General features: G+C 43.2%; 1 protein-coding gene across 1 annotated transcript in view; it reads left to right on the forward strand.

Moving 5' to 3' along the window:
- Window positions 1-34: 34 nt before the first annotated feature.
- ADAMTS5 (ADAM metallopeptidase with thrombospondin type 1 motif 5) overlaps window positions 35-12669 on the forward strand; it is a 44546-nt gene continuing 31911 nt past the window's right edge. Inside the window, exons 1-2 of the mRNA XM_038382725.2 lie at window positions 35-1042; window positions 11484-11616. Coding sequence (XP_038238653.1) covers window positions 35-1042; window positions 11484-11616 — 1141 coding nt within the window. The remainder of the gene's footprint in view (window positions 1043-11483; window positions 11617-12669) is intronic.

Below are 12669 nucleotides of genomic sequence, written 5' to 3' on the forward strand. Positions count from 1 at the left end.
TTCCCCCCCCCCCCACCCCCCAAAAGAGACAAATATGGTCCTGAAGTTTGTTTCCCTGCTGCTGGCGGCGGAGCTGCACTTTGCGGCTGCCAAGACCGGATCTCCAACAGCAGCAGCACCTGCCGCTGCTAAAGCCCAGCCGCCTCCCGGAGCCGCAGCCGCAGCCGCAGCCCGTCCCCCTGGCCCCCAGCAGCGGCCCCGGACCAGCGGCCCGGTGCAGAACATTGACCAGATCTACTCCGGGGGAGGCAAGGCGGGCTACGTCCTCTACGCGGGGGGCAGCAGGTTCCTCCTGGATCTGGAGAGGGACGAGCTGCTGGGTCCGCAGGCCCCTTTGCAGCACCCCCGCGGCCGGGCTCACTGCTATTACCGGGGCACGGTGGACGGCAGCCCCCAGTCCCTGGCCGCATTCAACCTTTGCGGGGGGCTGGATGGCTACTTCGCGGTCAAACACGCCCGCTACACGGTGAGGCCCTTGCGCCGGGCCAAGGGGCCGGCCGCGCGGCGGGTCTATGGGCCCGGCTCCGCCCTGATCCCGCACCTCTTCCGCAAGGGCCATTTCAGCTTCGAGACGGTGCCTTCGCGCCCCAGCTGCGAGACGCGCGGCTCCGGCCAGGCCCCGCCGCTGGAGGGCAACGGCGGGCTGCGGGGGGGCCAGGAGCGCCCCGCCCAGCCCCGGCTGGCCCCGCCGGGCGCCGGGCGCGGGCGCAGGCGCAGGCGCTCCCTGTCCAGAGCCCGCCAGGTGGAGCTGCTGCTGGTGGCCGACGGCTCCATGGCCAAGAAGTACGGCAAGGGCCTGCAGCACTACCTGCTGACCCTGGCCACCATCGCCTCCCGCCTCTACGGGCACGCCAGCATCGAGAACCCCGTCCGGCTGGCCGTGGTGAAGGTGGTGGTGCTGGGGGACCGGGAGAAGGGGCTGGAGGTCAACAGGAACGCGGCCGCCACCCTGAAGACCTTCTGCAAGTGGCAGCACCAGCACAACCCGCTGGACGACGGGCACGAGGAGCACTACGACGCCGCTATCCTCTTCACCCGGGAGGTAGGTGGCCTGCGGCCCTGGCCCCCCTTGCCCAGCCCAACCAGGGCTCAGCACAACAGCAACCAGGGACAGTGGTCTCTAGAGTCATAGGTTCCAAGGCCAGGCGGGCCCGTTGTGATCATCTGGTCCGACCTCCTCTAGAGCACTGGCTAGAGAATGTCCCCACGATAATTCCTAGAGCTTCTCTTTTAGAAAAACAGCCACGCTTGACTTCAACATTGTCAGTGATGGAGAAGCCACCGTGGCGCTTGGTCAATTGTTTCAGGGGTTAATTACCCTCCTTTCTTCTCTGGCCTGATTTTCCTTCCCCCTCTGTTGTTTCCCTTTCTTTTACAGCCACCTTTACAGTCCTTCGGTCTGCGGGGTAGGTGTCTGACCCTCACTTCCGTTGGTGTGTAGGTCGCTGCGCTGGACAGCAACAAAGCTGATTGCATACCCCGGTTGTGTGGGATCCTACCTCATTTCCTAACTAGTTGCTTAGTTGACAACACCACAGAATCATGATGATTAAAAAAACAAAGCAAAACAAAACCTTCCAAACCTTATGAGTGGTGCTATCTAAACTGAGGTGTAATGAGTGCAGGTGCTTTGCAAGTTTCTCCAGCACATCTGCTGTCTCCCTGGCCGGCAGCACCCCATGTTTATTCCAGAGTTGGGCTGCTCTTGGATAGAGACTGCAAGTGGTTAGGGCCTGTGTTAATTTGTATAATCTGGACACATGGCTACTAGAGACGAGACCGGGGATCGGCAAGCTTTGGCATGTGGCCCGTCAGGGAAATCCAGGCCAATGGGGGCTGTGGGAAGCGGCGGCCAGCACGTCCCTCGGCCCACGCCCCTTCCCGCAGCCTCTGTTGGCCTGGAGCGGCGAAACGCAGCCAGTGGAAGCTGCGATCAGCCGAACCTGCGGACACTGTAGGTAAACAAAGTGGCCTGGCCTGCCAGCGGATTTCCCTGATGGGCCGCGTGCCAAAGGTTGCCGATCCCTGGACTAGACCAAGATCAGCAAATTCATCTCCACTTGAGATATTACATTGCTGTCATAGTCTGTTTCACATTTCCTTGTTAACAGTAGTGCATCTTCCATCATTTGTGTATAGTCACAGTAAAGAACTGACAACACCCATTAGACCAAATTAATCCAAGAATGAATTTGACCGATTGAGATTAGGAAAACAGAATGAATTGGTAGATAACACCTTAAGGAGCACATGACTTCCCTGCTTAGCTGCTGTAATTTAACATGGTATTCCCAGCATGTCAGAAAAATGGCACTAGGCCTGGAGGAATACAGAACGTGTGGTACAAAACTAGGACTTAAATATAAGACACATAAACGAAGCTATACTAACTCAGTTCAACTCAGTTTGTGGAGGAGCATGTAGTACCTTGCTATCCATATAGTGAAAATAGTAATCAATTAAAGGCCTGATACCATAATTCTCATCCATGCAAAACTCTGCATCCGTGCCTTAATTGCGTTGCCATACATAGTTAAGGGGCACTGCTCCTGTGGACATGTGGTATAGTTTAGGCAATGATCTACTGTAAGAATATCCCTTTCAGTTATATTTTTTCTTTCCTCAGTAAGAAAATAATAAAAAACTGCAGGACTTTCTGTTAGTTTGAATTCTCTTGCTTTGCTACATCACAGGAGGCTGCCAAAAAGGATTCTTTGGATGGTTTCTGGAAGGAGGTGCTCAAGAGGAAAGGGGAAGAAAAAAGACTGGCTTACTTTAATAGCTGTAAATACTTGAAATATTAGGCTCCGTCTCTGTCATCCCAGACGTATACAGCAGGCGCGTTCTTGTGGCAGTTCAAACCCATCCATTCTGTTTGTTAAAAGCTATATCAGATCTCATTTGAAAACAGTCACCTTGCTAATTACAGTCTGAAGGAGAGGAAGCTAGCTTGATTGTATCAAACTGCTCTCGTTTTTGATTATAGTCATCAATATTGAATGGCGATTCTGGGACGAATTCTGTCACTCTCACATGTCTCTGTAAGTACTTCTGTCTATTTCAATGGGACTAATCATGCTTCACGCAAATAAGGATGGCAGATTGTGGCCCTAAACTTTGAGATGATCACTAATGACTGGACTGCCTGGCATAGTATCTTACTTTGTGAGTTAGGCTTCAAAGGGATTACAGGTGGTAGAATCTGATCCTAAACATTTATTTTAGATGAAAATATCACAGCAAAGAGCAAAATATCACAGTTTCTGCAGTCTCAGTTTGATCTTAGTGATTATAGTAATAACATTCATATGACACATTAGCCTTCATATGGAAAAATAGTTTGCACTATTACCAAACAAAAGGAAATATGTTTCAAGAAAAATCATTGGCTGCGGTTTGCTTGGTATATGGTTTTTGACACAATTAATTATTTGACATATCCTCAGCTGACGTAAATCAGCATAGCTCAATTCAACTTAATGAATTGCTGCACTGATTTACATCAGCTGAGGATCTGGCCCTGTATTTTAATCTCATGGAGGTTGCATCATAGGTATATTTGTCTTAATGAAAAAAAACACAGGGATTTTCTTACTATGTGATTTCCTGGACTGTTTTTGAAGGGAATGTGCTGAGCTCCATACCGCTTTTGTCTGATGGGGTTGGAAGGTTCAAAATGAATCTCAGTTAGACCTCAGAATGTAAACATGAAAAAGGGTTAAAGGATCAACAAGCAGAAGAGGTACAGCTCTTAGAAAATAGGTTTTTTTAACCTCAAAGAAAGATTCCCCTCACACACAGAATTTTATTTTTCAATGAGAAGAAGCAGCAGTTGGCATGAGGATCCAACTTTTACAACTGTGTTTTGAATGTATGAAGTAGGTTGCTTAGCAACTAGACGCCAAGCTATGGTTCCATGTTTTCCTGGGCTCTGAATGCTGCTGTGCTAAGTGTTTGTACATCCAGATGTCTTCTTCTAAATGGCTTGTTTTTCAGGCATGGAGCAAATGTGTGAGATACATTTTCCGTCTGTTTATTAGCCAAGCCACCTTGAACTTTGCGTCAGTGTGTCAACAGAATAATATTGGCAATTCATTTATCAAACTAACACATTTCACAAACTTTAAGTAACTCATTATGCATCATCAGTGTGTACATTAAGCATGCATATTACCATGTAGCTCTCCAGCCTAACACTTACATTGATTCTGGAAGGACTCTTGTACCAGAACTCACATTACACACAGCAAAATATCTTAAAGACACACTGATCTTGCTTGAATGTGAAAGTGCTTTCAAGGTCCTTCCCCTTGTTCTTGTTTTCCTTTCACTTTTTTTTTTAAAGACAAATCAATATGTAGATGTTCATAGTACTGAATGCACCAAGGGCTTTCCCTCAGTGTAGAATTACTACCAGTAATTATCTTGTTAGTATTTAAATTACAGGTAGTGCCTATACAATCTGTTTTTAAGCAGAACTACTGAGTCCTGATTTAGAAAAAGCAATTGACCTTTATGGCTCAATGATAGGTGATCTGTTATCTGTATTTAATCTGGTAAATGCTTCAAAATGAGCCATGCTGCATAACACAAGAGGTCAATATATAATTTGCAAGTGACCTGGGTTTAACTCTCTCTAATATAGACAAATGGGCAGGCTTTGAAAGGTATTTAGACACTTAGTGGGATTTTCAAAAGCATCTAGGCACCATAATACCCATGGGCATTTAAAACTCTGGCCCAAAGTTTTAAGTGAAAATTCTTCTTAACTTGGATCCACGGCTATGCACTGATATCAACAAGTGCTTCTCCTGAGTAAAGATTACAAAATCAGACCCATTAGTTTCAATTAATCCTAATCTTGTATGACAAATTCAGTGATTTGCTTCAATGTTATGGAAAAGTGTTACAGAATTTAATAGAGGTGAAATTTTTAAATCACTAGGTTCTGTAGAAATGTGATAGGATTCTACAGATATTATTTCAAAGTCTACACAATTTCATAAAGAAAAATATTCTTTCTGTAGGCCTGGTTCTGCCCCTACTGCTGACTGTGAGAGAACCAGGCCCTGTAGAGTATTTGAATTCTATAGAATGGTTAAAAAATGTAATAGGTGATTACATATAATTCCATTAAATTATAAATGTGTTAGTCTCTAAGGTACCACAAGTACTCCTCGGTTTTTTTTTGGTTTTTTTTGTTGGTACAGACTAACACGGCTACTACTCTGAAACCATTAAATTCTGTAGGACTTTTAATTAGGGCAGATAAATACATTCTCCATAGATCTGTTATTGTCTTTGTTTACTTTGTGGCTGGGTCTTTAACTATGGTTCTAAATTTCTGGGCCAAATTCACCCTTTTTGTAAATTCATTGACTTTAGTGGTGTTACACCAAGGATGAATTTAGTCTGTTTTGCTTACATCTCTTTTGTTTATGTCTAATGCTTAGACTCTGGAAACAATTTATTTGCTGTATTGACAATGCTTATTGACATTAACAGTAAATATCAGACTATTTGTCACAACACAAACACATGAGTGGTGTAGCTTCCAACACCATTGAACCAACACCATTGTTTTCTTGGGTTAAGTCTTCTCAGCAAGTACCCAATAAAATCAGGACAGATTAACAAGTGTGAATTTGCACAGCACTGTCTGCCCCTTTAAGGGCTTGCAGAATCCGGGAGCAGCAAGCCCTGGCCTAAGGAGAATCCATCAGGCTGGTGTTGTCAACCAGCTGATACAGGCAAGTAGCAGTTTTAATGACTGGCTCTGATTCCCACTTGGAAGATATCAGTAAGGACCCAGATCTGTGAGTGGAGGGGGCACAAGAGAGACAAACACTTTCCTGAGCAGCAGTGGAAGGCTGCAAAAGGGCAGGAAGGCCCTGTGGTTCCCCCTGAGGCTAAGGGATCGCCTTGAACTCTGTGGGTGGCAGAGGAACTGCAGTACCAGTCCAGTTCAAGGCTATCACTTTTGTTTCTTGTCACTATTTTTTGCCTTTGTGGGGCGGAGGAATAGAAGAGCTTGTGCTGAAAGCTAAAACAGAGTTAGGTATGGCTGATTGTTACAGCCCCCATCTCAGGAGGTCCCTGACCACCAAACCGCCCTCCTCCCAAAACCTGATTGATTCTGTGAGTCCCTGCTCCAGGTTGCAACCCTACTCACTCAGATTTGGCCAGTCATGACGGAGTGGTGGCCAGAGCAAACCTGTGTGAGTGGTGCTGTGAACTGGCGCTTGGGCCCTCCGCTTCTCCCACAACCACCAAACCAAACAGGTTTTGCTGCATGCCCCCTCCTGCCCCGAAAATTCAACCGTTCCCTGCCCCCAATTGAGGCCCTCTTTTCAAGGGGATAGCATTGTTAAGAGCATATTGTTAAGAGTTTATAGGTAGGAAGTGGCACAATGAAGTTTTGCCTGGGGCGGCAATTGTCTTCTATATCACATGCTCTGTGTTTAAGGATGGGGTAATTTCCATAATGCACGGGGTCCCAAAATTATTTAATCCAGGCCTGTGTACAATTCCCCCAACCTATATCATTCATGACCTAAGCTAAACTTGAATGCAAGCTCCCAGAGGAGAACTACTGAAAACATCTGGACAAAATCCCGTTCTCTTTCTTTCCTTTCATTCCACCCTGAATCATATGAAAACTAAAATAGATACTTCTCACAACAAATACAGGCAACCAGAACATGAAAAAGTCTTTCATAAGTACTGCTCAGCATAGTCAATGATAGTACCGTCATGCCTGGCTCTAACAAAAAAGTTCACATTAGAGCCAGAGGCCACAGTCCTGCCCTTTTCCACATAGCAATTATATGGGTCCTGCTTATGTGATTTAGTTTAACTATCAAGCTGACAGTGCTGTTAAAATTTAACAGCAAGCATTGGATTATCTCAGCTCTATGGATGATAATTTCACTGAGTGGAGAATGTGCTTTATTTGGCTCTCATTATTTCTTTTTTTTATTTTATTTTACCATCTCATCCAAATTACTATCCTTTGTTAGTAAGCCAGAGGTCACTCTGTCATTGTGCCAGTTGCCAGCAGTATCTCTACATAGGTTTTTGATGTTTAATGTCCAGTGTAACTGATCCTTATTACACTAAACAATTACAACATTTGCTGTCACTCTTACTTGCAGAGCTGTTCCATTGACCTTATATAAATATCATATGTTTTGTGTAGGAAATGTCATTGGGGAAAATAATATGTGGTAATTTTGTGCGTGTAAGTAGATGTGAGCAAACCATTGCAATATTTCACAATATTTGTGTTGACTTCCTCCCCCAAAAAAGCTAGGCCTAGTGCAGTTATGCACAGACTTCTAATTGTCTGCCAGATTACCAATTTGGTAGCCCAAGGCACTTTTTTTCTGGCATGTCCAGAAACCTCTTTCAAATGCTTTTAGACAGCTTTTACAGTTCTAACATGCAAAAGATGTTACACTATGAAGAATTAAGTGTGTTTGAAGAGCAAGGCTTATGAATGGAAGAAATGTGGGGAAATGTTAAACTGCTTGCTCAAAGTATATCTAGCTAGAGCTTAAGGCATTATTTAATGTCAGGGTTCAAAATTTGCATCTGTTACAGATCAGTTTATTCCAGTTCTCAGATATACAACTAGAATTAAAGATTTTCAAGCAAAATTAGTTACCAATCTCAGTAGGGACACTTCACACTTGTCTTCATTCACAACAATGCCACGTGTAGGTGGCAAAAGACAAGACTTTCTTGATGTACTTCAAGAATGCTGAGAAAACTTGGCCTTTAATGAGCTGTCTAATTAACCACTGATCTTACAATACACAGCTCATTTTTCCTAAATCATTTCTTTGCCAAGCCTTTAGGATTACCATCTATTGTCTCCTATACAGTGAATGCATTTCCTATTGATACATCATTTTGAAACTACTGTAATCTAGATCAAAGGGCAGACTGAATTCTTTCTTTAGAAACAGCAAGAAATATTTGTTCTTGAAAGTTTCCACCACTGTTTGGAGATAATTAAGTGAGATAAAGGTCAGATGAAATTAGACAGATATGAATGGGTATCTAACTCTTTAAATGAAAACCACACATTATGTGGAAATAATGCTTGGAAACTAGCTAAAAGTATTATATGGGCCCATGCTTGCTTAGTGCTTTTGAAGCAGTTTGAAAAATTGAGCAAGCCTGCAGATTTATTAGGTTACATCGTTACATCAGGGCCTGATTTTAAGCAAGAATACTCTTCAGGTGCAATAAAAACCTCCAATAGACTCCCAGCAACTTTACTTTAGGAGCATCTGAGGTTGCATCTGACATCTCCAAGGGAAGCTAAGAATGTTATTGATACTTACAACTAACCATCAATAGTCAATGGGACCACTGAGGTGTATACATCAGGACAGAATTTGTCCTAAAAGTTTCAATCTGCAGAAGTATAAACAGGCTAGGTTTTTAATAATATACATTCAAGTCTTTGCTATTGAAAAAGACCAAGCAACTAGGGAATGGGTAGTGAGTTGAGGTAAATAGTATGAAAGCAATGTAATTGCAGAACAGTTGTCTCAGAATCATCACTTGGTAGGATTAAAAAATGCATAGTATACATATACAGAATCACAGTAAAATGAGTTACATAGGTCAAGTCTGATCAGCCATGGAGAGGCCGGGGAAAGGAAATGTAATTGAGATCATGAGCTGAGAACAGCATGGAAATGTGTGTCTAAAAGTCTGCCTCAGTAAATGTTGATAATGATAGCATTAACTTAAGTAAAAAATATGCATTTATGCACAGTTACCCAGGATTGAAAAACAGAATAAACCGCTGCTGGCAGTATGTAAATCTGAATCTCCAAAACCCAGCCAATTCAAGTTTGACTCTAGTTACAGCCATTGTTAAAGAGCAACCCACAGTCATACTCTTCCAATAATCGGTCTACACCACTAATAGCTAATACCAGACAGCAATTCCAATCCCCACATCACAGGTCCTCTTTTACCCCTACCCCCACCCCCAACACACACACCTCTCATGCCCAACTCTCTACCAGAATTCATAGACTGAGCCTGCAGTGTACACCCACCCTTCTTCCACATTGCCTAGCACCTATTGCATCATAGGAATGGACGCTTAGATGACCCAAATGACCAAAGTTTTTACCACCACCAAATACTGGATCCATGGGTCTGTTCTCTACATCCACAATTTCTGTTGTTCCCTTCATCCTTCTTCTTTTTCCTATATAGGGGTTTATGATCACATGCTTCATTCCCTCCCTAAGAGGGAACACACACCCCTTCCTAATAGCATGACACCTTAGGAATACCATGGTTTGAAAGCTATGGCATTCAGAGTAATTGATCTCCTCCCTTGGGATTTTCCGGTTGTGACCACTAACAATGCAGCTCATCTGGGACTCAAATTGCCTTATGTGAAGTTCTGTAAAAACAGGAAAAATGGTTAAAGAAAATATAGGGGACATGTTTCAAGCCTGTTTTATTTTGGCAAAATTCAAATGTTACAAAGATGAGCACGATAGTGACATTTGTTTATGAGCTGGGTGTAGGTTTGACTTTGGCATGTACAGCACTCTGGGCAACTACTGGAGCTGAGAATACACTTTTTGGGTGGTGTTGCAAAATTTCTGAAAACCTGTCTGTTGTATGGTGACACACAGCATGCAGTCTGATGTGATGTCAGCATTAACAAAGCATTGCTGAATATAGATGCCCTGGCGTGTTGAAAGCCACATGTATATATGTAAAAAGAAAAGGAGTAACAAATTTGTTAGTCTCTAAGGTGCCACAAGTACTCCTTTTTTTTTTTGCGAATACAGACTAACACAGCTGCTACTCTGAAACATGTATATATGTGAGACAAAAAGTAGGTGAGGTAATATCTTTTATTGGACCAACTTCTGTATATGTAGCAGTCTTGACATTAATAGAAGTGGCAGGATGAGATCCCCATGCACCACTTTGGAAATTTAAGAGTATATGTTCAGGCTTGATAGAAGTGGTGATGGAGATTTGAAGGAAGGAAAAGAATCTGAATTATTTTAGAGAAAAAAGGTACCAAGCAGAGAGATTTCTTTGACAGATCCATCTGAAAATATAGTTGTGTCTTCAAATGGCACTTTCATCCAACCATGCTTAAGTGGTAGATGGACTATGGAATAGGCATATTTTGGTATTTTCCCTTTAAGCCATCTGACCATCTCTGTCTGTTAATTGCATTTTGCACATTACGGTGTGCTAAACTTTCTGACGATTTAGCAGTCCATACTACGTATATGCAATACAAAATACAAAAGGGCCTGATCCAAAGCCCATTGACATTTCAATGAAAGTCTTTCTGTTGACCTTTACATCAGGCCAGATATGTATATGCATGTCCACACAATGTAACATTAATGCTACCATCTGAAAGCAGAAGCATTGGGAAAATTAATATTGTTGTTAATTTTGTTGGAGAGAGAGCTCTGTGTAGCTTGAATGCTTGTCTCTTTCACCAACAGAATTTGGTCCACTAAAAGATATGACCTCACCCACCTTGTTTCTCTAATAGCCTGGGACCAACATGGCTACAACCACACTGCATACAGCATAGTTTTTAGACAATCTAAAGGACAGCAAGAAAGGCAAAATGGTTCAGTGGTCAGGGCACTAGTCTAGTACTTGGGAGACCTGGGATTCAATTCTCTCCTCTGCCACAGACTTTCTGTGTGACCTTGGGCAAGTCATTGAGTTTCTCTGTGCCTCAGCTCCCCATCCATAAAATGGAGATAATAGCACTGTCCTTCCTCCCAAGGATGTTATGAGGATAAATCAATTAAAGCCTGTGAAGTGCTTTGAGATCTACTGATGAAAAATATAGGTATTTATTAATTATAAGTGCCATTTAGGAATGCATAGTTTTGTGGTTACAACAGGAGACTGCAAGTCAAGAAATCTGTTTTCATACCCAGCTCTCTCTAAATGACCTTGAAAAAAATCACTTACGATTCAGTTCCCTCATCTGTAAAATGGCGATTAATAATACATCCTTGGCCCGCACTGCTTCCCGCAGCCCCCATGGGCCTGGAGCGGTGAACCGCGGCCAGTGGGAGCTGTGATCGGCTGAACCTGCGGACGCGGCAGGTAAACAAACTGGCCCAGCCTGCCAGGGGGCTTACCCTGATGGGCCGCATGCCAAAGTTTGCCGATCCCTGGCCAAGCACAATGGGACCCTGATGTCAGAGGGAGCCTCTAGGCACCATAGTAATTAATTACGAGTCTTATCCAACTCCCCTCAAAGTCAATGAAAAGTCTCCCATTGACCAGTGATTGGGCCATCATGCTTTTAAAGTGCACTGAGATCCTTAATAGATGACCGTCCAAAGTACTAGTATTATCTGGGTCCAGCTGTTTGCAAAGGGCCGTTGACTCTACTTGTTACCTGTGGGCGTAAACATTTATTTTAATGACTTTTTTCTCTTTCTTGGCAGGATTTATGTGGGCATCATTCATGTGATACTCTGGGAATGGCAGACGTTGGGACCATATGCTCTCCGGAACGCAGCTGTGCAGTGATTGAAGATGACGGCCTCCATGCAGCTTTTACAGTGGCTCACGAAATTGGTATGCAGTGCCTTTTCTGTTCCCTTGCCAAATCAAACACTTGTAACAGCTGCATTAGTAACCAAAATACTTCACAATTAATTCCAGATTTCCCCTGGTTCAGATGTACACTTGGGGATTAAAGCTGTATACATATGCACTTTGGGGTTAACTAATAAGAGATCAGAAGGCAAGTGAAGGCTCACAGTAGGTGTTTCCTTTCTGACAATGTCAGTTTAAATCAGTAGTTGAAGTGAAAATTCAAGGACTGCTACTGTCCAAAAATGTCAGTACATATCCCTTATGAGAAAATATTGGCCCGGTCTATTATGGTTTATATGCATCTAGTATACATACTGTGGGAAGTAACTTACACTGCAGAATCACTTACTGGACCTTTCAGGAGCAATCGTTATGAACATTCGCTCAGTATGTTTTTTATTGTCTGCTGAGTGGCTGAAATCAGCTTTCATGGAATGGGAAAATGCTGATATTATTTTCACCCTATTAACATTCCAATTTTATGGTGAAATGCAATATTAAAATCCGTTCTGAAATAGCTGAAAATAGTATTTAGGTGCCAGAGACTTAGTCTCAAAAATCACTCAACCATGTGTCAGCTGATCCTCAGCAGGCAATAATTTACACTAAAAATCCACTCTGTGGCCTTCAGAAGGTGACATTTAAGACTGCATTAATGATGGAGGAGGGGTTGCATACCTGTAAATTACATCTGGTATCATATATTCCTCGAGACAGATTGCTGACACCTTCGTCAGTTTTAATTTACCAATAGATCCCACACTATGTTTCAGATCTTCACTTTCCTCAATCATTCACACTATCATAATTGCTGGAGATTTGTTTGTATAAAAACTATTAGCTCTGCAGCGTGAACGGTAATGGAAATGGAAAACAATTTTTTTAACATTCTTGGAAGGAAATAACAAGGCAAGAGACTTTCAGGCAGTGCCAACTTCTGAATTGCCTTATACCTCATGCCAAACCAAAGTAAAGTTTGTTTTGGGAGTATCGTTGCACTAGTTCAGTTTTCAAATAGCTAGCAGGTAGGGG

The sequence above is a fragment of the Dermochelys coriacea genome, chromosome 1 (assembly GCF_009764565.3).
Source record: "Dermochelys coriacea isolate rDerCor1 chromosome 1, rDerCor1.pri.v4, whole genome shotgun sequence".
Taxonomy (NCBI): domain Eukaryota; kingdom Metazoa; phylum Chordata; order Testudines; family Dermochelyidae; genus Dermochelys; species Dermochelys coriacea.